The sequence below is a fragment of the Protopterus annectens genome, chromosome 14.part0 (genome assembly GCF_019279795.1).
Source record: "Protopterus annectens isolate FY-2018-M chromosome 14.part0, PAN1.0, whole genome shotgun sequence".
In the NCBI taxonomy this organism is placed as follows: Eukaryota; Metazoa; Chordata; order Ceratodontiformes; family Protopteridae; genus Protopterus; species Protopterus annectens.
In genome coordinates this window covers 331,489,845-331,514,921 of record NC_056748.1, presented here as the reverse complement: position 1 = coordinate 331,514,921, position 25,077 = coordinate 331,489,845, and the positions used below count along the sequence as shown (strand labels likewise).

General features: G+C 38.7%; 1 protein-coding gene across 9 annotated transcripts in view; it reads right to left on the bottom strand.

Moving 5' to 3' along the window:
- Window positions 1–25,077, bottom strand: part of FGFR2 (fibroblast growth factor receptor 2) — a 490,361-nt gene that overhangs the window by 402,282 nt on the left and 63,002 nt on the right. For all 9 annotated transcript variants that reach the window (XM_044056062.1, XM_044056068.1, XM_044056067.1 and 6 more), the window contains one exon: window positions 20,686–20,757. In XM_044056062.1, the coding sequence (XP_043911997.1) occupies window positions 20,686–20,757 (72 nt within the window). The remainder of the gene's footprint in view (window positions 1–20,685; window positions 20,758–25,077) is intronic.

The window sequence follows — 25,077 nt, the reverse complement described above, 5'->3', positions numbered from 1 at the left end:
TGGAACCTGGATAAAAACCCAAGCAATTTATTTAAACAATAGTAAACGCTTTTGTCTGGTGACCATCACCAGACTTCTTCAGACAATTTTAAGCACCCATTGTAAAACTTTTATACACACATAAATAGATCAATAAACCAATTTAAAAACAAATTATGTTTGATTGAATAATTAGAATTAATTTGAATAAATAAAAGCAGCCCAAAAGAACTTTTTTAAACCTGAAACTAAGTAGCAGCAAAAGAAAAATCATATCCTATTCACACATATAAATCACAATAACAATATAAAAACATATTATATAGGAAACATATGCATATATACAAATCTATAAAAAATAAAATTGTTTAAATATTTTTTTTATTATTCATCTGTCAAAAACTTTCAATTTAAGCTTACTAGAAATGGATATTACATCATTGAAACCTGGTGGGAAGTAAGCAATAAAAAAACTTGCCACCAGGCTTCTTTCTCCTCAAGATGTAATTTCCAAGGCCCCCCCCCGGCTTCACACTTGACTTGTTGGATCACCAAAAATGTAAACGTATGATTGGGAAACAGTTTAAGATGTCTATATAAGGCATTTTTATCATCCTGCTGATGAATCTCATAAAAATGTATGTAAATACGCTGTGCAAGTTTACGCTGTGTTTCCCCAATATAGAAAGCTGGACACTGGGAACAAACAGCAGCATAAACAACTGCATGAGTATGACAATTATATTTACCCTTAACCATGATTTTTTTACCACCAATATTTATAACTGATGTTCTCAGTATGTGCCTACATTGGTGGCACATACCACAGGGTGCCATACTCCCCTTAACCTCAATAACTAAAGGTTTTGCAAGCAAGCTCTTAATGTTCCTGTCTTTCCAAAATACAAAACTACGTATGAGAATACCCAAGTTTTTTCTGACAATATCCTGCACTATATGGCTATCACTGGAATATCTACAAAGGGATAAACAATTGATGGTTAAGTCTTCTTCATCTTTTGTATAATTATTAGTTCTAGGGGGTAACAAAAATTGGTCATATACTGTCATATCCAAACTTTCCAGTATTGGAACATAAAAACCATTATTTCGTTTGTTGATGACCTCTTGTTTAATATTATATATCAAACTAATAGGATATCCCCTGTAAAGAAACATTTTGCTCATAGAATCACATTCCAATAAAAATCATTAAACAGGGAGACCATCCGAAGGGCTCTAAAACAACTGGTCCTTAAGAATTCCACGCTTAACATGCATAGGATGGCTACTAGAATAATGAAGCATGCTATTCGAATATGTAGCTTTCCTAAAAATGGTTGACTTTATATACACATCACCTATTTTTGTAATCAATACATCCAAATAACAAATTTCTTCCTCTTCCACTGTATGGGTAAATTTAAAGAAATGTGTACTTTGGTTAAGATATTCAATAAATGCAGGTATATCTTCTAAGGGTCCAGTCCATGCCACAAACAGGTCATCTAAATAACGAAGCTACAACGGGATGTGTTCAAAAAAAGGAGAACATAACAGAAAATGTTTCTCCCACCAAGCCATCTCTATATTAGCAAATAGGGGTCCGCAAGCCGACCCCACTGCTACTCTCTCAAGCTGTTTGAAGTAATGGCCTTCAAAATAAATATAATCATTTTTTAAAACTATTTCCATCAGTTGGGTATAAGGATTAATAAGCCTTTGCTCAATACCAAATTCGTCATACAGGAAATCAGAAAAACATTCCAACCCTATAACATGGGGGATACAACTGAAAAGGTCCTTGACATCGATCGTGATGAAAACTCCTCCTTCCCCAAAAGGGATAAGGCTTTTATACTTTTCCAAAAAATGCCATGAATCACAGCATAAATGTGGGATGTTCAAGAACTTTTCTTTAAGTTTGCTGTCCAAGAACCTGGCTATAGAACTAGTTTTGACCAGCCCGAGTCCACAATTGGCCAGAGGGGAGGGTCAGCCAGGTCCTTGTGAATTTTTGGAACTCCAAATATAACTGGAATTTTAGGGGTTTCAACAGCCATATAACTGTAATCATTGATACTAATCTGTTCCTGAGTGACCATGTCAAAAAGTAGCCACTCAATCCTACAGTATGCTATACTGACTTCATTCAAAGAAACCTCACTATAGGTATTGCTATATAATAGTTTAAATATATTCTGTATGTAGTCCTCTTTTTGAACAATCACCATCCCTCCCCCTTTGTCTGGTCACATAAACCTTAATTCAGTTTTACCCCTAAGATCAAACAAAAAGCTGTTTCAGAAGCAGTAAGATTATTTTTTTTTTTTTCTACTATAGAGTTACCCACATAGTAGTGGAAATCCATCTCACAAGCTGTTTCAAAAGATTTAAACAAATAATGTGGATCAGGGTTAAAAGTTCTCGGTATTCTACAGCCATTGTTAGTACTATTATAATCATGGTTATCATTTTTATGTAAAAATTTAAAATTCAAGTTCCTAATGTACATTTTAAAATCACAAATGAACTCTGAGATTGCTAGATTTACTAGGTACAAAATTGTATCCTTTACTAAATAAATCTGCATATTGAACAGTGAACAAAAAGCCTGAATAATTCTAAATTTTAAAGTCACAAGTTGAATTGGAAACAATATTAAGTTTCTTTAAAACAATCACCTCTGCTGTCTCCTCATGTTGAAAACTTGGCCGTTCCTCTGTGCTTGTTGATTCCAAGCATTCCCCTGTGGACAGGGGTTCCAGTGTTGCGGCCTACTGTTCCTGAGTCCTTGCGACCTCGGAGGCCCTGGTAAATCCAAAGGGGCAGCCTCCCCTTCAAAATGAGCAGTTGCAAGTTCCCCCGGGGTCCGTAGGCTGACTATGGTGTTCAGTATGATTTCCACGTACAACTGGTGGTGCAGGGTAAGCATTACCTGCCTGGTAGGCTTTACAGTCCCATTCCAGTTACTCTGTCTTGCAATTGGCAATAATGGATGCCATGCCATCAACTTGTTTGAAAATAGAATCATACTGATGTCAGCTGCTTTCATGCAAGCCCGCCAAATGGATCTCCTGATCCAAAACATGAATTTCAGCAAGCATATTTTCAAGGTTGGCTTTGTTACAGTTTACCATAAGCTCTATGAGCTCACAGCCATGCTGATCAAAGAGGGCTAACAGTTCTTGGTGAAATAGTGAATGTTGGACCAATCCAGTTAGAAATTTCCAAGTCCAAAGTCCTTTTGCGACTTGGCAGATTCTAAGGCATTCACTAAAATATTCTCCTGCTGAAGCTTCTTGTAATCCACCAATTTGTTTTTAAAGACAGTCAATTTAATGTCCATAGCATCAGGAACACCCCCATCGGACTTTGACTAATTTTTGACTGCTCTAAAATGTATCTGCACTGATTACAGGCACCACAATGCCCAGTGCCCCTCTTATTCTAATAAGAAAAGTTGTCTCTGGGATGTTCTACTTTATATTCCTCCCAGTCTTGAACACAAAATTAGGGATTTCACCTAAAATTGTGACAATGTCAGTGCCCCATGGTAAACGCCCTCCAATTTTTTACTATTATATTTTTAATTTTTTTTTGCGTAACCACTAAAGGGGATCACCACTGAGCTGGAAAAGACATTTGTGCTGATAGTGCCATTTTGCTTAATACATAGCCCACCTGAAACTTTCAACCCTAACAAGGGTTTGTATTTGGTAACGCATCTTCTCGACAGTTTATCACCAATTTTTGACAATAAATCTACCGAGTACACCCTTTCCTGAAACATGTTTGTCAAAATGTTAATTACTGACCTAAAACTCATGATGTCAGAGCACATTCTGGCTACCATAACAAGTTTCCCTTTAAAAATGTTTTTCTTCATAAACCAAGGATGGCAACTGTTATACTCTAAATAACTGTCAGAAAATATAGGTTTTCTAAAGAGTTTCAAACCATAACATCCATTGTTCATATTTTTAAAGACTGACACATCCAAATAATTGATTTGGTCAGCACAGTAAACATGTGTAAACTTTAGAAAGGGCATTGTGCTGTGGAAAGATCAGCTAACACTAGGTACTGTCCTCCAACCACAGCTCCATCACTGTACTATGCACTCAATTCCGCAATCTCAAGTGGTGTGCACATATATGGTGTGCACATATATATATGCTCCTAAACACCTCACTAAGACCATTGTGATATCTGGACAATTACAGGACTCTCTCACTCTATAAAACCTACCCATTTACAATGTACCTTTATACATTACGGTAACTTTAAACTGTTGCTATTTATGCAAAGCTCTGCAAATTCTGACTGACAATTCTGCTTCAGTAAATATGCTCTGTATGTGCTGAATGCAATACAGCGATATGTCAGTTTCATTAACCTTAACATTGACAGAAGATTTGGACAATTTCCATATACCAGCTGATGTTCTGTTCTACAAGTGTGGTTTAGGAGACATTCCCTAGCAGCTACTGTCAGATGTTGCGTGCTCTGACGGTAAGTCCTTCAACAAGTAAAGAGCACTGTTCTTACCCACCTACAAACAGCTTACAACAAATTTTACTATTGTGGTCTGGGACTCATGCACCTTAAACAAAGTAGTTTTGAGTGGCTTGTACATTAACAGGGTACATGGAAGAACTGAACTGTATTCTGGAAGCTACGGGTCCAATGTGAGATATCTAATGAGCAGGGTCAAAGGTATTAAAAAATTATTTGCCCTGAAAACACACAGCTTTATGTAACAACTGCTTACTTCTGCACAACAATGCATAACCAACATATCTTTAGTAAAGATGTACTCGCCTCTCAAATTAATTCAATTAATCTACAAGCTGTTCTGTAATCCTATTTTTTACTCTGTGCAAATGAAAAGCTTTAACAAATGGTAATGGGGATATCATAAGGAACATCTTAACCATCATTTTTTTTCACTTTTTTATATTTTGATCTGACATTTAAAATGTTTTTATGAAGCATTTAATGAAGGGCTCAGCAGATACCAAGATTAGTGTAGGAATTGCAACAATGTTAACATTTAAGGAGCTACAATTCAGCAATCTGCACGAGGGGGGTGCCTGAAATGCAGAAAATGCATACTCATGGAACGGTAACCAAAATTTGTAATTTCACAATTACAGGCAGCAGAAAGCAATCTTAAAAGAGTCACAGACTACAACTTGAAATGTTGCAGGAGTACACACTGTGTGCATCAGAGAAACGTCTAAACTGCTGGAATGAGTTTCAAAACACAGCACAGCCAGTACTTGCAGAATTTGACTGACTACACTACTTTACACTGAAAATCAACAACCCTTTATGCTGAAGCAAATGCCCACCACATTTCTTTAGTTATTGTTAACAAGGTAAACATACTACACTCAACTGCCTCTTTACAGGGGGTGGCTCAGAAGCAATGTTACCAATCACACCACATTCTGACACCAATTTTAAACTAACAAACTTCATTTCTACTGTATTCTGAGTTTGTCTGTACCATCGCACAAACATTAGTACATTTTGTCTGAGTTTGTCTATACTACCACACAAATATCAATTGTCTGACTTTGTCTATATTACTATACAAATATTAGCACATTCTGCAAAGCTCTTTGAAATGTAAGACTATATTATTTATTCTAGCATACCCCAGCCATGACCACTTTCTGTCCCTCCAAGAAACAGGCTTAACTTCAGTATTTTTTTTATCTACAGCTATTAAAGCCAAAAAATAAATAAAAGCTCACAACGCATTTGATTATCTCCAATCTACCTTAACTATCTTAGCAATGGTTGCCGGCCTGGACTTACTAACATTTGTAAATAAAGCATAGAGTACACTTTATACTGGTCATGCTTAGTTAGGGAATACAGTTTCATGTCTTAATGTGAATGTTTGTCATCTCTAATGTTAGTACCTTACCACATCTTCATTTACTTAGTTGTTGTGCAACACACACAGACACACACTTTCAATATATTTTATTTTCCTATCCAACATGTTCTTCATAAAACTAATATTTTATCCTGATATTCTGTTTTGTATTCATAAATCTCTGCTTTTTCTTCACATTACCATTATTAACTGTACATAATCTGACTCATATTCATGCTGTGATTTTTGCATCTGAATTTTACCTATGTGACTTTCCAGCCTACTGCAATGGCTGTACTTCTTACCAAAACTCACCTTCACAATGTGTAAATATTTATATATCATTTTTTCTCCATTGCATATATTAATTCATCACTCCGTCATCTCACTTAACTTTCAAGAAGCTTTTCTCACTGGGCCACTGCTGAAAAAGGGCAATTCTACCCAGCTGGACTTTCCCAGTAAACCAATGTTTTAAAATCCAGAGATTTACACACCTCTAATATTAGTTCCAGACCCATTATTGCTTCAAGTTATTACATAAGCAGTAGCTCATAACTGTGTTATTTTATGGATAGGCTACACATTTCAGAATTACAAAGTTAGCTCAAAACAAATGTGAGTGCTTAGAGACAATGTTTATATCCTAAATAAAACTGAACACTTACAGCTCAGTAGCAATTTCACACAACTAAAAGAGCGAAAAAAAAAATAAGGGAAAAACATAATACAGAAACGCAAGGAATGCCTGCATTTTTTTGTACTTGTAGCTGGTATTCAGTAACAGGTGCCATAAAGGACTATTCACAGACTGCTCAATGCCTCCTGAATGTAGAGTGAATTGAACTACTTTCCCATATCCACACACTGGGCATGAGACATTCTGAGAATGGTTTCCAGAATGGGTACTCACAAACCACTACATCACAGCATGTCAGAGCTGTTGTCTGTGCTGAAGTCTCTTTGCATTTCAATTCAGAATGTGAATGTCTGTTTTCTTCCTTTCTCCCAAGAGCTAGGGAAGAGAAGCACCCAAATCAAATAAACGTTCAGAATAAGAACATTAGGAATCAGGCAACGATGGCCAGTAGGTGGCAATTAGCACTCCAATTGTGCCTCATTAAAAGTAGTCAGTATGAGAAAAGAAAACTGAAGTGCCCTAATAAGCCAGAATCCCTGCCCCCATTAGGCAGACACTGGCTCTATAGAATACATGACCACTTAATTGGCTCTTGGCAGGAAGCGCAAATTATCTGCATGCTGATTAAATGATTTCTGCTTTATTGGAACTGTGAACTACTGCCTGTCACATCAACACCTGACTAATTAAAATGTAGAATATGCTGCAAGTACATTTGTCAATGTGCCTTTGTACACCAATATTCTCAAAATTCTACTTAAAATATACATCTGCACTAGTAAAAAAAAAAGATTCACAGCAAGACAAACCCGATAGAACAATTATGTCCGCTTTACCGAATTAGGTCTTGACCATAATTCCTTTGCCCTAACTTTACTGTGTTGCTTTTGTTCTGTCCTGTATGCAAGTCCCCTCTAGAACACATCGCAACAATGTAGCTACTGGATGTATTACTTAGTATAAGAACGTCCGGCATTACACTTTATTTAGAATTTAATCCAGCAAATGTAATATACACATTTTCCAATAAAAAATAATAAATATCATTATTAATAATAACAGATTTATGTTGATTCTTTGCAGTGAACACCATTCTTTTCTGTCTCTTTTAGTCACAGCAACTCAAACATATAATGCAACAGTTCCACAAACGTCACCACCACATCAGTATGCATCCTCAGCACTCTACCTCACATTGATACACTAGACAAAAATAAAACTTGCAATTGTTATAAACGGCTAAGAGTGTTACAGAGAAAGTAAAGAAGACTAAATACAGATAAACACAACTGAAAAGCAGAAGGCAAAGTCCCCAGTGCTGTCTTTTGGAAATGAGAAGCATTTTGTTTTTATATATTGCTTCTTCATAGTTTGGTTTCATGTTCCCAGCTGCTGTCAAATGACTGCACATAATTTATGCCCAATTCTTAGGATACAAATCCCAAAATCAGAAGCAGATGATAACATGACTCACAAAGCACATTTAGGTATAACGAAATGGTAAGAGTTTAGAGTAAGCTGACACAGTAAAGGGGAGCAAACCAGCATCAAAACAAGAAAAGACACAAGTTCCACATCCACAAAGTATTTATTTCACCAGTTACTTTGGACTTTGTTAACTTGAAGAACAAAGTTATTGCTCTTTTAGCCTTTGAATTTCCATTCACTTTTAGCCCCATGCTGCTGTTTTGGAATTATTTTACTTCTCTACATGTAGCCTTAATTACAGTATTGCTTCACATTTAGTAATTAATGTGTTCTGAGCAGTAAACTTTTTTTTCTTGAGCACTAGTATTTGCTTGTGCTTTTTCAGTTTACCTTGAAAACACAAACAAACTCATATCAAATGGTTACTTTCAAGGGAAACAAATACCGTTTTTGGTTCTGATGTTGCACTGGCAAGCATCACACATTTTTTTTACATGTTACTCTAAATACAAGCATGTTTTTCATGTTCTTTAGAGTTAGAATTCACTATACTTTGATAAACAGTAACAGAAACACAACAGCACAATCAGTAACTTACAATGGGAGCAGGAATCCTAATCTGACAGAAAAATAAGCAAAAAAGAACAAATACTGTGAGAACCAAAGTACATGGTGTCTTTTTGTTTATTTATTGAGTGACTGTATTTAAATGTATGTGTTTATTTACATTTGTTAACAGGGGTAGAGCACTGATCATCATGGATGCTTTTCAGGCTCCACCTGAATAAAGAATACTGTACCACTCAGAAAAACAAGTTAAGCTATATAATGTACATAACTTTTCTCTAACCACTGAATGGATTACACTAAGTAAGAGTGTACATGGAGCAAACCTTCCTGAATGGCAATGTGGGATCGGGGTCCAATGCTCCCCAGAGAAAGCAAACATTCGGCAGGTTTGTAAAAAAGCAACCTCACACTATTTGCTTTACAAAAATGACATTCATTCATACTCCTGTCTTTCACAACTGAACTTAGACACTGTTGTGATATTACAACAGTAATCACAAAACTGAAAAGTGATCATCATTTCAGAAAAATACCACAATTTGCAAATAGGACTAATTTTAAAATGAAATATGAAGGCAAGGTGAGCACGCAAGAGTTACAAGGCTGACAGGTAGCAAATAGTCTATTAACTTAATAGTAACTGCACTCAAGATGTACCTCCTATTTCCAGGGTGGCAAAAATGTGAGGCCAGGGATGAATTTGTGTACATTTTCCAATTCATCCAAGTTCTTCTTGAAAGAAGCAATGGTATCACACTATTTAGCATATAAAGGGAATTTGTTCAGACTTGGGGCAACATTTGGGTAATAAAACTGCCCTTCTAATATGTTGTGTTAATGGCAGTTTAAATCCTTACATAGACTAACTGTGGAGGTACAAAACCCAGTAAGAGAAGGTCCTTGATGGAACAGAATGCATAAATTAGATCTCCTCTCAGACGCCTATAATATGCAAGAGAACATATCCTACAAACTGAAGGTTTTTAGACTAATAATCTTTTTAGTTAGGAACCCTTGTGCCCTTTCTAGGTGTACTGTATGTTTGGCTAGGTGCATGCTGAAGAGGCATTAGACTCTGTAAGTGATTTAATAAATGCCAGGTACAGAAGAAGAATAATTTCTTTTGACCTGGATGAAATGCCTTTTTGCATTTGTTGCGCTAGACAGAAGAATGTTGTCCTGACAACTGTTATACGACTCCTGAAGGAGAGGGAGTTGTTGATCCAGTTGCAAAGGTTCCTGACTACCATCTCCATTTTGAGTGGGTTACATCAACAGAGATGTTGTATGTCAAGCAGTATTTTTGTTTTGTAGAAGATCCAATTGTTTTCTCCCTTTGTACCCAATACGCAAATGAAAGTAACTTTATTCTCTGGAGAATTCCAGTTTGTCAGGCAATAGCCTTTTAAGGTACATAGTCTAATGCACCTTTCCACAAAATGTACTACGCGGCAATATTGGGTCAACAATCGCTTGCTTCTTATGCTCCCTTAAGCATTCTTCATTTGTTCTTTGACCCACTGCTAGACGACAACCAATGTCTGGAACACAGCAAACATGAGTTTGACAACTGGCGCAGATGGCTGTGAGCTGTAGCTCTTGTGGTACAGGGTTAAATTTCCTGAGTCCTCATTTACCTGCAGTGTGACTTTTAACAAGTCACTTAATCAGGCAGTGCTTCAGGGCAACTGGGAAGTTGGGCTAGGTTCCTCAATGGTCACCTGGACTGCAAGCCTAGTAACTACCCACAAATTAATCAAAAACAATGAAACTAATCAAAAGACAAAAATCTAATTAAAAAAAGTCTAGTTGAGTTCTTTACTAATAGATTTTTGCAGGGCAGAAAAAAATGTCTGCTTAAGTTTAAGCATCTATACAAGGCATAAAGCATACAGTACTTTTCTATAGAACTGCTACGTATAGCTCTGAAATCTGTTAAACATGCTTCTTGAATTATCACAAAACTGAAAAAGAACATGAATATTACATTTTTGAGTCAATTCATCTTTTTAATATACTCATCATTATTTCGTATTTGATCGCCACTATGTGGCACATCCTTCTTTTGATTAGAATAGCATCTGCTTTGAGCTCAGTGATGCCACAGGGTTTCATGTCACATGTCATTGTAACATCTTTGTAGAAAATAACAAAAGTAGTCAGCATGTTCACATTCAGTGTCTTTCTACCACAAGATCACCAGCATTTCTGCACAATCCTCAGCAAAAGGAATGTTCTAACATCCAGCGCTCAATCTCTTAACACAAAAAATCAGACAAAGCCAAAATTAATTGGGGACAAAGACCCACAAATAGGGACACAATTTAAATATTGCTCTTACAAAACTTGCTAAACTAAAGGTTTTTGTGTTAGCAAGCATTTTCTGTAGGATATGAAATCCTAAACTGAAGTGACTGTCATTTTTAGTGACTTCAATCCGCAATGATTTTCCAGAAAGCCACAAATTTTATAAGGAACACACCAAAAATACATGGCAAAAATCTGGACATTCAGCGAAAATCTTGACAGTTGGCAACTACGTCCAGTGGTGGCATTTTTCTAACCTGATGTGAAGGTCATCACCTTGTTGTGATGAACTGCAATACAGATGCTTTAGATGATGTAAGCATTATATAACTGGGACATAAGAGGTCTTAACAAAAAAACATGCTCTTTCCTGATAGAAATCTTATCCATTTCATGACCATGTTAGGAGTGGTTTGCTCTACTATGACATTACTGGGTAACTACTGACAGGTACAGTTTCTGCAGAACAGAGTTAAGACTGTCCACAGTGATGTTATACCCGTAACTCCATAGCAATGAGAACTCCATAAAGAGTAAAGTAAATAATGCCTCTGATCTCCAAAATTTCCATTAGAGTTTCACACTGATCTTTTTAAGGTGCATTTTTTCATGATATCATGATGTCAAAAAGTACAGTTGTGTACACTTAATAAATGTAGATGTTTGAGTGTATTCACTTTTGCAGTCCTGACTTGTGGAACTTCTTGCTATGAAAGCTCTTGCTTGGCCCAACTACCAGAGAAAAATCTTTCCTCCTCCTAAGGCTGGAGGATGCCCTGACCAACATCAGTACACTTGGGTATATAGGTAGCCAGCCTACATAATGAAATCATTTTTTATTGTCCCATAGCAGGTAGGAGCACCAAGTGAGCAGTAGGGAACTGAGGAAGAGAACCCCTAGAGGAAGAGAACCCCTAAAGGAAGAGAGGCCAAGGGGGTTCCCTTGGCTAGAAAAAAGGATATAAATAAACTCCCTAATAGGCTAAGGGAAAAGGGAGAAGGATGGAGGGGAAACAGGACTGCAACAGCAAACACACTCAAACATCTACATTTATGGTAAATGTACACAACTGGCTTTGTGTTTCACTGTTGCACTCCTGACTTGTGGAAAGATTCCCAAAACTGAAAAGAGGGAGGAAGGAGATTAGGGAGAGGAAAGGATGCCTTGCAAGATGGCAGTTGCGAATCCTGCTCTGGACCTAGAAAAGGCTGCCAACTGGTAGTTTTTGGTGAAGGTATGCACAGATTACTAGCTGGAAGCTTAGGATGTCCTTAGTATGGACCCCTTTGAGCAGAGGTTGCAGTAGCCTTAGTGCAGTGGGACCTGACAGCCTCAGGAGATTTTTTGCCATGATGGCTGTAACAAAAAGAGATACAGTGGGAGAGTCATTTAGAGATAGTTTATTTAGAAGCTGGTTTTTGCTCAGAGCCAGGGACAAAAGTCACAAAAAGCTGGTCAGACTTTCTCAAGGCTCTTGTTCTGTCAAGACAGTGGAGCTGCCTATGCACAGCCGAAGAACCGAGTATTCTTTCCCCTTTGTTCTGAGGGTTGAGAAAGAATGTAGGCAGGTGAATGGTTTAGAGAAGTGTCAGTGACTACCCTGGGCATGAAGGAAGGGTTAATTCTAAGGGAAACCCTATATGAGCAGAAGATAAGGAATGGCTCCACGACCATGAGAGCCTGCAGTTCAGAAACCCTCCTGGCTGAGGTGACAGCTAGCAGCAGGGCAGTCTTCCAAGTAAGAAACTTCAGTTGGGCAGAGGCTGCAGGTTCAAAAGGAGGCAGGGTCAATTTCTCCAGAACAAAATTAAGGTCCCAAGGAGGGTTAGGTTGCCTCCTGGTCGGTCTGATGTGGATGACTCCCCTAAGAAATGGCTTTAACAGGAGACTGGAAATGACAGGAGGAAGAGCAGTTATGTCAGCCAAAATGGCAGCTGCATGAATTTTAATGGAGTGTAGGAAAGGCCATTATTAACAAGACTAGCCAGGTAATTTAGAATGGTAGCAATCTGGGATGATTCAGGACCGTGGTGCTGCTGCTGGCAGCAGATGCTAAACCTTTTCCACTTAAGCGGAGTATGATTTCCTAGTGCTAGGTCTTCTGGATTCCCTGAGAATGTCCTGAACCTGTTTGCTTAGGGTAAGCCTGTTCCTGGATGCTATGGAATTATCCAAGCTGAAAGGATGAACATCTGAATGTGGGGGTGCACCACCTTTCCCTTGTCCTGAGACAGAAGGTCGACTCTCTGAGGTAGCAGCCATGGACTCTAGTCGGTTAGTTTGAGAAGCAGAGGATACTAGTGCCACCTGTGCCAGTCTGGGGCTATCAGTATTGCCCTTGGGCCCTCTTATCTTATCTTTAGAAGCACTCAAGGTAGTAGGGGTAAGGAAGGGAATGCATAAATGAAGAGATGGGTTCAGGGGAAGGAAAAGGTGTTTGTTCTCCAGGGTGACTTCTGTTTGTTCCTGGAACAGAATCTTCTCAGATAAGTATTTTCCTTTGTGGTGAAGAGGGACTCCCTATCTCTGGGCAATGCTGAGAAAATTTTCCCCAAAGCAGATGCCATTCATGGGGGGGTCTATCAATTTTCTGCTGAGGTGATCTGCTAGATTAAATCTGAACCCCTGAAAGGCATTGTGCCAGGAGGTGCAACCCCAGAGAATGAGCCATTTCCCAAACTTGCATCACTGGGCTGCACAGATGGTAACAGTGGGTGCCCTCCTGCTCGTTTATGTACCACATTATTGGGGTGTTGTTTTGACAAATAGAACTCCTGGTTCCCATTTTTCCTTGAAAGCTATCAGGCCTTTCTGCACTGACATAAGCCCTTTCCAGTTTATCTGCCTGTCCTTAAACTGAACCTCCCACTTTCACTGGGATTGGAAGTGTTGAAAGTGAGGGCCTCAGGCAGTCTCTCAGGCATCTGTGTTGAAAATGTGGCCCTTGGGAGTGAATCTGAATGGAAGGCCCTGGTTTTTGGCACTAGCCTGTACACATCATGCAAACTCCTTTGAGACAAGGGATCAGCTGTATCTCAGTCACCGGGGACTGCGAGTGCTGCCACCATACATTTTTGAGGTACTACTTGAGTTTCCTCATGTGCAGCTTGGCCAGGGAATCATGAGGATACAAGATGCCACGTACCCCAGTGCTCAGAGAAACACTCTGGCTGAAGTGCACTGTTTCTGCTGGCCACTTTAAAAGTAGTGGGTCAAAAAGGAGAACTTGTCTGGGGTTTTTTTAAAAGTGAGAATTTCAGGAGTGTCCCCAAGAAAATTATCCTATTGGCTGGAATAGTGTTGGATTTTTTTCAGATTTATTGTGAAGTCCGGGGAGGACAGGAGGTCTTGAGTAAACTTCAGATCCTTGTGAAGTTTTGATAGATTTGTGGCCTTTATCAGGCAATCATCCAGGTAGGAGTATATTTATACCCCTCTGGTCCTACTGAAGGCAATTGCAGGGGCTAAGCACTTGGTGAAATCCCTTGGAGCAGTAGACAAGCCAAACGACAGCGCTGAAAATGAATAGTGACTGGAACCTGCTCTGAAAAAAAAAAAAACTTTTTTTTTTTAATTTCTCCAAATCTTTTGGGTTTCTAATACCATAATGGGAATGGACCCCATTCCTAAATCAAAGTACGATTAAAGTTCATGAAATTAGTATTGTTTCAAACTTTGATGTTAGCTAGAAGTGGTCTTCGCAGCACCCGCAGTGTGCCCAGTAATGACTCCTTCTGCAATTCATACAACATTACATGTACTGGTAACATATCCACATATAATTGTAGAGTCTTTTTTATAAGACCCATTGCTCCTACTACTATTGGGACTGTCTGGGTATCTTTCTTCCACAATGCTTTCATTTCTGCCTGCAAACCCTGATATTTTATGACTTTGTGTCTCTCTGTATGCAAGCCACTGTAGTCACCGGCTGTGGCAATTTCAATGATCAATGCTGCTTTTGACTTCTTTTCATGGACCACTACATCCGGTTTCCTAATATCTACCTTTTGAACTGTTGGTAATGGATGATCCCATGTGATGAACACTTCATCTTTTTCTACAATGCTTTGTGGCTTATGTTTCCAATGTTTTTCAGCCACTTCAGTACCATAATGTCTGCACAATCCCCAGCGCAACAATCTTGCCACATTACTATGCCTTTCAGTATACAGTCCTTCTGCCATTAGTATGTCATAACCAACAATGGGTGTGCCTCATAAAGCTTGTAACTATTTTTAGAATAGGTTTAAACCATTATGCATCAGAGTTAAAGACCTCTTCCTCTTCAGAAACTGCATATTAATAGGAAAACCCCTACTGTATCAACCTTTAAGGAAATGTGACATGCATCTCTGATTTTAGGCTTTTGCCTCTATTTTGGCTTCACCTTTGATTCTAGTGAAAGGCAGTTATGCACATTATGAAATCATCAACGTATTAACACAGTCTATAATATTTCCATACTTTAGTTGGCTAGAGTAAGCTATTATGCAAAGATCACAATTACATACATAGCTTACAGCAGAGATGAATGCACTGGTGATGTACTGTATGCACACCAGTGAAGATAATATATATTGCTACTTTGGCAGTATAATACAGTCAGTATTAATATTTTCGCAAAAGTGGGTTATTTGTTACTGAAGGAGATTAACTCCATGTAGAAGGACTGCAAGTACAATTGTATTTGCAGGATTTGCAAAAATGGAGATGATAGAAGTTACTGTTAACAGTAACAAAAGGGAAGATTTGCATATTCAAGCTGATAGATAAAATATCATAAGAAAAAAAGATTTAAAAGTATTGTATGATAAGTTACATTTTATGGCAGACAAATGTGCCACTGATACCCACCTCTAAACTCATGGCACTGCAAGCTAATCATATGCAAAACCATGGTCTTATAACAGTCATATTTTTGGAAATATTAAAAAAAAAAACAATTAGAATGAAAAGACATGCAAGGTATCATGCAAAAATTCACAATAAAATGAGAAAAAAACAGAGCTGAGAGCAGGTACAGTTACAAAAATCACTGCAACTCGTTTGCAAAACTTTACAGGAAAAAAAAACATAATTTGGAAATGTGCATAGTTAGAATTATTGCATTTAGTTAAAGACCCATACTTTTCTGAACAGTATCAATGTTTATACAGCACTGTGATGAACAACTCTGCTGTTTATGCTTTTTGATAACATGTACTTCAACAGAGACACTAATATTTTGCTTGAAGCTTGACTTTAGTATGAAACTATATGGATTTACCACAAAGGGTTTAGAAGGCATAACAGTTAAATAATTTTGCCAGCAAACACAGGAAAGTCCATACATATCCTCCCGACCTTCACATTCTTAGAGAATTGGTCCATCTGCAAAGGACATGTTGTTTACACCTTACATTTTCTTTGTGAGGAACTTCTGAGATCACTCCAGCTCCTGTAAGTGCCTAGTCAAGTACATGCCAAATGGTACATTGCACTCAATTACTGTCTATTGAGGGTTGAGTACAGTGGGACTATAATTTCCTTGGATCTGGATGAAACATCCTTTACTTATAAGTTGTGTCACATAGAAGGACATCCTCATCACTATGGACCTATGGTGGACAAAGTTCAGGCTACTATTTATCTGTGCCACCTAGATCTCTCACCTCTGAGTCTACTCTTATTTTTTGTCACAGTCTCATATTATACACAGCTGTGCAATAAACCATCACAATCGGTAGCAGATTTGTAAAACCATCTTACTGCAGGTACCACTAATTAAATCATCTTCAGCAAGCATTTTTTAATGGTATGCATGCTCGCACAAAGATTCCTGGACTTTGGTAACACTAAAGACCTGGAACAAATAGTATGCAGCCCCACAAGGGGCTCAAACATCCTTGACCTTGTCCTCACCAACATCGGTGACTGTTGCACCACCATAAGTATATGACCCTCACTGGTTAAACTTAATCACAAATCAATCACATTTGAAGCAGCTACAACACCTGAACCCCTCTAGGTGAAATCGGGCTAAAAAATTTCACCAAAACTAATTATAGCCTCCTAAGAGATGGCATAAATAACTTCCAAGCTCTTGTTCCTACAGATGGCATTGACAACTATACTAAGGTATACACAAATGCCCTGTAAACACTTATGCAAATGTATTTTACATACAAATCTATGTCACAAAGACATGCATCTGAAGTGTTTCTCCCCGGGCGTCCACTGAAAATTGGGTTCATTCCAAGTTGGACTTTCCCAATAAACAAATGTAAAATAAATAAATTAAGTAATGACATAGCTGTACCGGATATGATCAAAACAAGATCTTCAAGAAAAAAACAAGTGCCCCTGGTGGACATCTAGCATTAATAAGTCATACAACAAGAGGAAGAAGTTGCTGTCTAAGAATAACAAAGAGAGGTCCCAGCACTGGAAGAACATCCTCCTCTGCTTGAACAAATAAGACAACCTGTACAATCCTCTAATGGCAACTTCGAAAAGAAAATTTAGCGACCATTGCTGATTATAACCATAAGGCATTCTCCAGCTATATCCGTATCCATAACCTAAAATGTAAGACCCAGATGTGTGCAAAACTAGCTGTGAAAACAGCTAACTGCTAGCTGACAGGCTTGGTGAAAATTTCACCCCTGTCCCCTCCAAACATTCCACAAAACATTGCCTCTACATCTCCCCCACCTTGCATCGCCAAAGACCAAGTCATTACTGTTCTCTCCAAGGCCAAAAAGCACAGCCTCTATGGGACTGGATGGCATCCCAGGTTGTGTTTTAAATGGTCTAAAACATGTATTAGCAACTCCATTACATACTCTCTTCAACCACAGCTTGAGTACTGGTTTTGTCCCTGCTGAATGGAAAACAACAACCTTCACCCCCCCCCTTCATAAAGGGGGTATAGCAACAGACCCTAGGAATTACAGACTCATAAGCTTTACCGGCCTTATCTGTAAGGCCATGGAATGAATCATTATGGACCTTATAAATAAGGATATAGGTGATTTCCAAACCCTTTGTCAAAGGCAGGTCATTCCTGTTAAACCTGGTGGACTTCTATGAAAACATCACCAGAGCCATAGATGAAGGCTAATCTGTGCATACACCTTACCTTGACTTAGCCAAGGCCTTTGACACAATCCCACATTCAGGCATCACTGCTAAACTCTCTCGGTTGAATATCAGCCCTTATGTCATCAAGTAGGTTGCTAACTGGCTCACCGACAGATCACACTCAAAGTTGGGGACTTTACCTCAACCAGCAGACCAGTCACCAGTGGGGTTTCCACAGGGGCCAGTTCTGGGTCCCATACTGTTTGGAATATACTTCTCAGAAGTTCAGTTTAAAACAGAGGGGCTGTGGCTAAGTTTGCTAACAACTGCTAATTAGATGCAATCACTGAATCCCCAAACAATGTCAATATACTTCAAGAGGGACTTACACAAACCAATGATTGGTGCCAAACCCATGGACTCAAATTCAGTGCTAAAAAATACATTACCATCCCCTTCAGTAAAAATGATATCCCTGCAGACTATCATACAAATAATAATATCGTAAGTAACAACTCAGCAGTGACTGTAGTCTAAACTTTAACCACCATGTGTCGACTGTGGTAAGAAAGGCATTCTACGGGACACACCTCATTAGCATAGGCATTGTCTCAAGAATGAAAGAGGTCATAATTTCTCTGTACTCGACCCTCATCAGGCCAATAATTGAGTACAATGTTCCATTTGGTATGTACCTTGCCGAGCACCTGCAGCATCTTGAGAGATCTCAGAGATTTCTAACTAAGAAAATTCAGGGACTCCAGCACGTCATAAACTGACAGACTGATGTCACTGTCACTGTACTCAGTAGTGTACAGACTACTTAGAGGAGACTTGTGCCTGGCCTACAGAGCAATTTCAGATCCATACCTAATGGAAATGCTGCACATCCGCAAGTCAAATGGGAAAAGGGTCACTTGTTCCAGGGACCTTAATCTGGCTGTGACATAAAGAGGACCTGTTGGACAGACAGATATCTCTCAGAGGGTCTACTTCAGAAGATTGACAAACCAAAAGACGAAATCCCAAAAGACTGAAAATTCAAAATACTGAACACATTTTTAATGCAGGAGGCATGTCCCTCTGCACCCCTCATGTGGAGGACTGTGCCCCTGATAACTATATATACCAACTCCAAGACTGCACAACAGTGGAGAAAGGGCAAATTCCATCATTCAGTATTTTGGTTTTTTAGTCTTCTGAAGTAGACCCCACTCAGGGGTTGCCACTCCTCTGGATTCACATCAAACAGAGCCCCTCTATGGGCCTGTTTAAGCGTAGCTTGGATGACTGAGTGAAACAACGTAAATTCCTGTCAGGGATTTCACCTATGACCCCCCCCCCAAGTTATGGGCAGTCATTGCTAACAAAGTTCTTGAGTTTAGGCAAGATCCTTTGTATTGGGTTTCTCTAGTGTTATATTGGGTTCACATGGCTAGGCTTATAAAGACCTTCAGTTCAATAGCCTAGTAACCACCTATGAAGCTAATCACTGCGGCATATTTCAGGTCATTTTCAGACAGTTACATATATAAGAAACATAGGTAAATTGTCAAGCTGAAGCAATATATACAATGGCCTGTGCCTAAGGTTTTGTTTTGTCTACAAATCAAAACTGCTGACATTTTTCAAGTGAAGCTGTCTATTATCAGAACAGTCATAAGTCAGGAGGCATCCTACTTAAGTTGTACTAGTTAAGAGATGACAACAAAGCTGACCAATGTCATAAAAATTACATAGGATGAGATTGGGAATCTCCCATATTACATTAATTACAGAATAACATAAAATCTACACAATATCACAACTTAAGGCAACAACAGAAATCTTATACTTTACTAGTCAAACAACTGTAAAGGAAGCTCAAACACAGCAATTACACGTCAGTTATGCAAAGCTACATATAACACTCCTAGACAAGAAAAATGCTGCTAAAATTATTTCTTAAGTTGGCAAATATAGTGTGTGAGAGATATTGTATGGCTTAGCTGCTTCATAAAGATGACATATTGTGTTCTCTGAATTACAGTATGAACATTTAGGTTTTGTTATGCTGTTTTACTGCTACACTACAATATATGGCTAACCAGAACATAATTAAAATATAGTTTTTGAGAACTTGTTTGAGAAAATGCTATATAATTAGTACTCCAAATATATAAATGATGGTCCAAGTTTATTATCTGAATTAAAAAGGGTTTCCATTTTTTCTTCCTCTTTCAATGGGTATAATTCAAAAATTACTTTGTAAGGATTTGAGAGGAGATTGACAGTCTGCATGAAATGAGCTGGAAATCTGTTTTCCAGTACCTGTGTGCACACGAAGCCCTGCTTCTTTCCCAGTGTGCTTCACAATAAGTAATTAAATGCATAAATAAATATCAAGTACAAGCAGGAAAAACTAATGCAAAAAAGTGCGTACACCGATAGCTTGTCTGAGGGGAAATGTTCTTCTTCACTATGCTACCTAAAAGGTATAGTCGCATTAAAATATTTTCTGAAGTTTGTGAACAACTGTCTTACAGAACACATAAGGTTGTGTCTTGGTTGTGCAGAGTAAACATAATCACAAACCAACTACTACTGTTAGTAGTGTAAACTTAACACTAGACTTGAAAAGCTAAAAGCAAACATGCTATGGCAGATATGTCACAAGCATGCTCACATGCTTAAAACTGCAAAAAAAATGCTATGGGAGAAAATGTATTCCAAGAATATAAACATCACAATGTACATCACTGAACAGTCTGAAAATCTTCCAAGTTATTTCCAACTGGTAGCCCAAAGTTCAACGTTACTTACTGTTTCGATGGTTGTCGCTGATGTCCTCTGATGCGTCATTGTCATCTTCATCGTCCCCTGATGAGCTTGCATCTAAGAGGAGAACAATACACTAAGTGCTCACTTAACAAAAGTAAGGCTCTACTATGACAAAAGAAGATTTGTGGACACTACAAGTAATACGCATACATAGTTTCAGCAGAGGCTGTCTTCACCTGTTACACTCTTTAATTACAGTTAAAACATGCCCACATAAGTCCCACTCAATGGCTGTGACTTGTGACCAGTGCTAATAAGATGCAAACCTGTCACAGCCTTCGCTCCTCTTCTTCGCATCCTGCAATAGTCTTCATCTTTCATTTATATGCAACAAAAGTGGGTACACCACATCCGCCATACTCACATTCCTTAGCATGGCATAGCTCCCTGGAATAAGAAGGCCAAATGGTCCATGCCCTTCCAAAGTAAGATTCTTTCTTCCGAACATGGATCCCTTCTGATATACTATGAAGCTGATCACAGTCATTATACTAGGTAAAACAATATGACACAGCAATAGGGAAAGTTACAGTGTTGTGCACTTGCTACAAATTAAAGGGTAATGTGGTGGTGTGGGGGTGGTGATTATTACCCAAGTAAATAAAGAAGTAAATGCAGCACAATGGTACTAGTCAAGAAGATAATATGCAGAGAAGAGACGGGTTGTGCCAGTCAAAGGGACTGCTGGAACAAAAAAATGTAAACAAATGCATTTCTCTATTAGGGGCGGGGGTGGGTGAAAAGAAAAGTAACTCCCTCAACAAAAGCATGAGTAATAGCATCAACTAATCTACATCTTAAATATATTGTATCTCACTGACTGTGAGCAGGTGGCAAACTGATCAAATTAGGAGTTTCACCTCTGCACAGCATAACATACGAGTCTCGAAATTCCTGCAGCATTATATATTATACACTTAAAGCAAACTGAACTGCATGCCTGCATTAGAATTTACTCATACAGAAATTCTTAAAATTTCACATTGCATTCTTTACACCTGCTAAAGAATGTATCTAATTTCATGAAGTCCCATTTTGTAAAGGATCCAATGTGTGTAATTATAAGGCATTTAACACAGTCCGAACTTAAAAGAGCTGTTTTAAGTTATTTTCCAAATAAACACGGACTTGTTTTCCCTCTTTTTATGAGCTCCAACAAGAAATTATTCACAGAGAATGTATGAATAAATTACAAAACGTATAACCTATCTAAGACAAGTGAGGAGCATCCCTCACAATACCACACACACTTTAACGCCACAATGTGTCAGGCTTCTAATTCAGTTTCTCTGAACTCTTCTTTACTACATTAAAGTGTGACATGACACTTTTAATTACTACAAATCTTAAAACAGAAATGCATAGAATCATGTTATTTTACCGATAAACATTGGACAGGTGGTATAATGCACACTTTTAAGTTATTTACACACTTTTGATAGGTTTGTGCAATGAAGAGAGTGCTAGATTTCTGTTAGGCGCACAGGTTAAGTGAACATGGAAAGACAGATGGTCTCTGATCTTTCATTATTAACCAGATACCAAAAAAGTCAGAACCTCTTCATGTTTATACAAAACATTGTTGTATAACATTTTTAATGGCACCAACCACAAAGTGCTTAAAACTAAGACAAAGACAACAATGGGGGACTTCATCTTATTTATATAACCTAGTATCTAAATTTACTAAAGAAGGTTATCAAAATGAACGAACTAAAAGATTGTTTAGTCAGGTCTGACAGACTGAACAAACTCAGACATGTGTTTGGTAACCTTAGATGCAGTTACAATAAAGTGGACTGAGGTACCGCCCCTGCAAGAAGGAAGGATTTGCCCTCATGTTAAACACTTTCATTCAGACGACTGCTCACTGTCAATCTCAGCCAAATGGTTTTCTTCTTTTTTCTACAATTGCACTAAGCACATTTGTGAATATTTATCCACAATTAAGTTAAACACATCTGTGGATATACAGCGATCGTATAGCTCAAAGTCCAGATTTTCACATCATATTTTTGGCCTATTCATCAAAGCTTGTGGTTTTCTGGCAAATCACCGAGGACTGACATCACTAAATAATGACAGACATTTGAGTTTCACACTTCATATCCTTCAGAAATTGTATGCTATACAAATGTTGTTATTGAAGCAACTTTCTAAGTTTATAAAATACAGTTTTGTACCTACCATAAATGTAGATGTTCGAAGATCTACATTGCTGCAGTCCTTACATATGGGTAGTCCGCTGTCCTCGGTCGGCCCGAATACCAAAGTATAAGGCTGACGTCGGTCAAGGCGCTTAGAACTGACATCAGAACGTCAGGGTACAAAAGCGCATGACCGACGTCATATCCTCAGTCTTTTCTTGCCCCAGATGTCAGAAGGCCCTAAAAAGAAAGGCCCAAACCAAAAGACAGCAAAAAACCAACCAACCACCCCTGCACTACTCCTATTTACAATATTTACAGTATTCACAACCCAAACCACACAACCGCCTCTAACTACAGAGGGGAAGGAGGGAGGGTAAATTGGACTGCGGAGGGAGGGTAAATTGGACTGCAGCAATGTAGATCTTCGAACATCTACATTTATTGTAGGTACAAAACTGTACTATGTTCTTCATCTCACATTGCTGCAGTCCTTACATATGGGTAGAATCCCAAAGCAGAGGTAGGGGAGGATGGCAAAACTACAAAGCATTAGGAGCTGCCAAAATGCCCTGTAAAATTGCAGTGGCAAAACCAGCCCTAGATTTAGAGTAAAGTGGAAGGTGGTAATGCTTAGAGAAAGTATGCACTGAACTCCAAGTAGCTGCCTCCAAAATATCTTTAGTTGCCACCCCTTAAAAAGCTGTAGAAGTGGCAGTAGCCCTAGTGGAATGAGGCCTAATCCCAGCTGGAATCTCCTTACCATGATGGGAATAACAGAAAGCAATACAAAACCCAATCCACTTAGAAATAGTTTGTTTTGAAACAGGCTTGCCCTGAGAACCCAAAGCAAATGAAACAAATAACTGCTGAGACTTCCTGAACCCTTTAGTTCTGCTCAAATAATATCGCAACTGCCTGTGTATATCCAAAGTGTGCAAAATCTTTTCCCCTTTATTTTGGGGTTTGCATAAAAAGTAGGCAAATGAATAGTCTGGTTTAAAGCCACACTAGAAACCACTTTAGGCATAAAGGAAGGATTAGTACGCAAAGATACCCTATCCTTATGGAAAATTAAGAAAGGCTCAACCGCCATAAGGGCCTGTAATTCAGAAACCCTTCTCGCAGAGGTAATGGCCAACAAAAAAGCAGTCTTCCATGATAAATATTTCAACTCGGCAGTAGCTGCAGGCTCAAAAGGTTGTAGAGTGAGTTTCTCCAACACAAAATTGAGATCCCAAGCAGGAGTAGGAGCTCTATGCGGGGGTCTTATATTCTTTGCCCCTCTATGGAATTGCTTAAACAAAGGATGAGAAAACAATGGTGGGTCACAGTCATAGTGAGCAGAAATTGCTGCAGCATGAACCTTAATAGAGGAGAAGGACAAACCTTTGTCCAGTAACTCAGTAAGATATTGAAGAGCCACACTTAAATTAGGCTTAGAAACATCAAAATCCTTTGCTGTACTCCAAAATAAAAACCTCCTCCATTTATCTGCGTACACTTTCCTTGTACTAGGCCTTCTGGCCTCCAAAATAACATTCAAAACTTGCTGTGGAAGCTGAGACCCTCCAGGGTTTAAAACAGAATATGCCAGGCTGTTAGATGTAGAGAGTGAAGTTTGACATTGAGTAAATGACTGTTCTCCTGAGACAGCAGGTGTGGGATCGAAGGCAAAGGCCATGGAGGCTCCCGTACCAGACTTCTCAGTAATGGGTACCAGTACTGTCGAGGCCAATCTGGAGCTATTAAAATCATCTTTGGCTTGTCCTGTCTGACCTTCAGGAGTACCTTTGGGAGGAGAGGCAGAGGTGGAAAGGCATACACATGAAGATTGCTCCAATTGAATGAGAGAGCATCCACTTTCCAAGCTGTGGGATGAAACCTTTTTGTGCAAAACTTTGGCAGCTGGTAGTTTAGTGGAGAAGCGAACAGATCTATGTCTGGAGTTCCCCATAACACTGTCAATTTCTGAAATACATGAGGATCCAATTTCCACTCGTGGGGATCCATAATTTGTCTGCTCAACACATCTGCTAAGGAGTACTGTGCTCCCGGCAGAAACCTTGCCTGAAGATTTAGCTGTAAACTGAGAGCAGTCTCCCACAAAATCATTGCTTGTCTGCATAGAGGATAAGAATCGTGCCCCGTTGCTTGTTGATGTACCACATGACAGTTGTGTTGTCTGTTAGAACCAACACCTGCCCTGGAAGAAGTAAATCCTTGA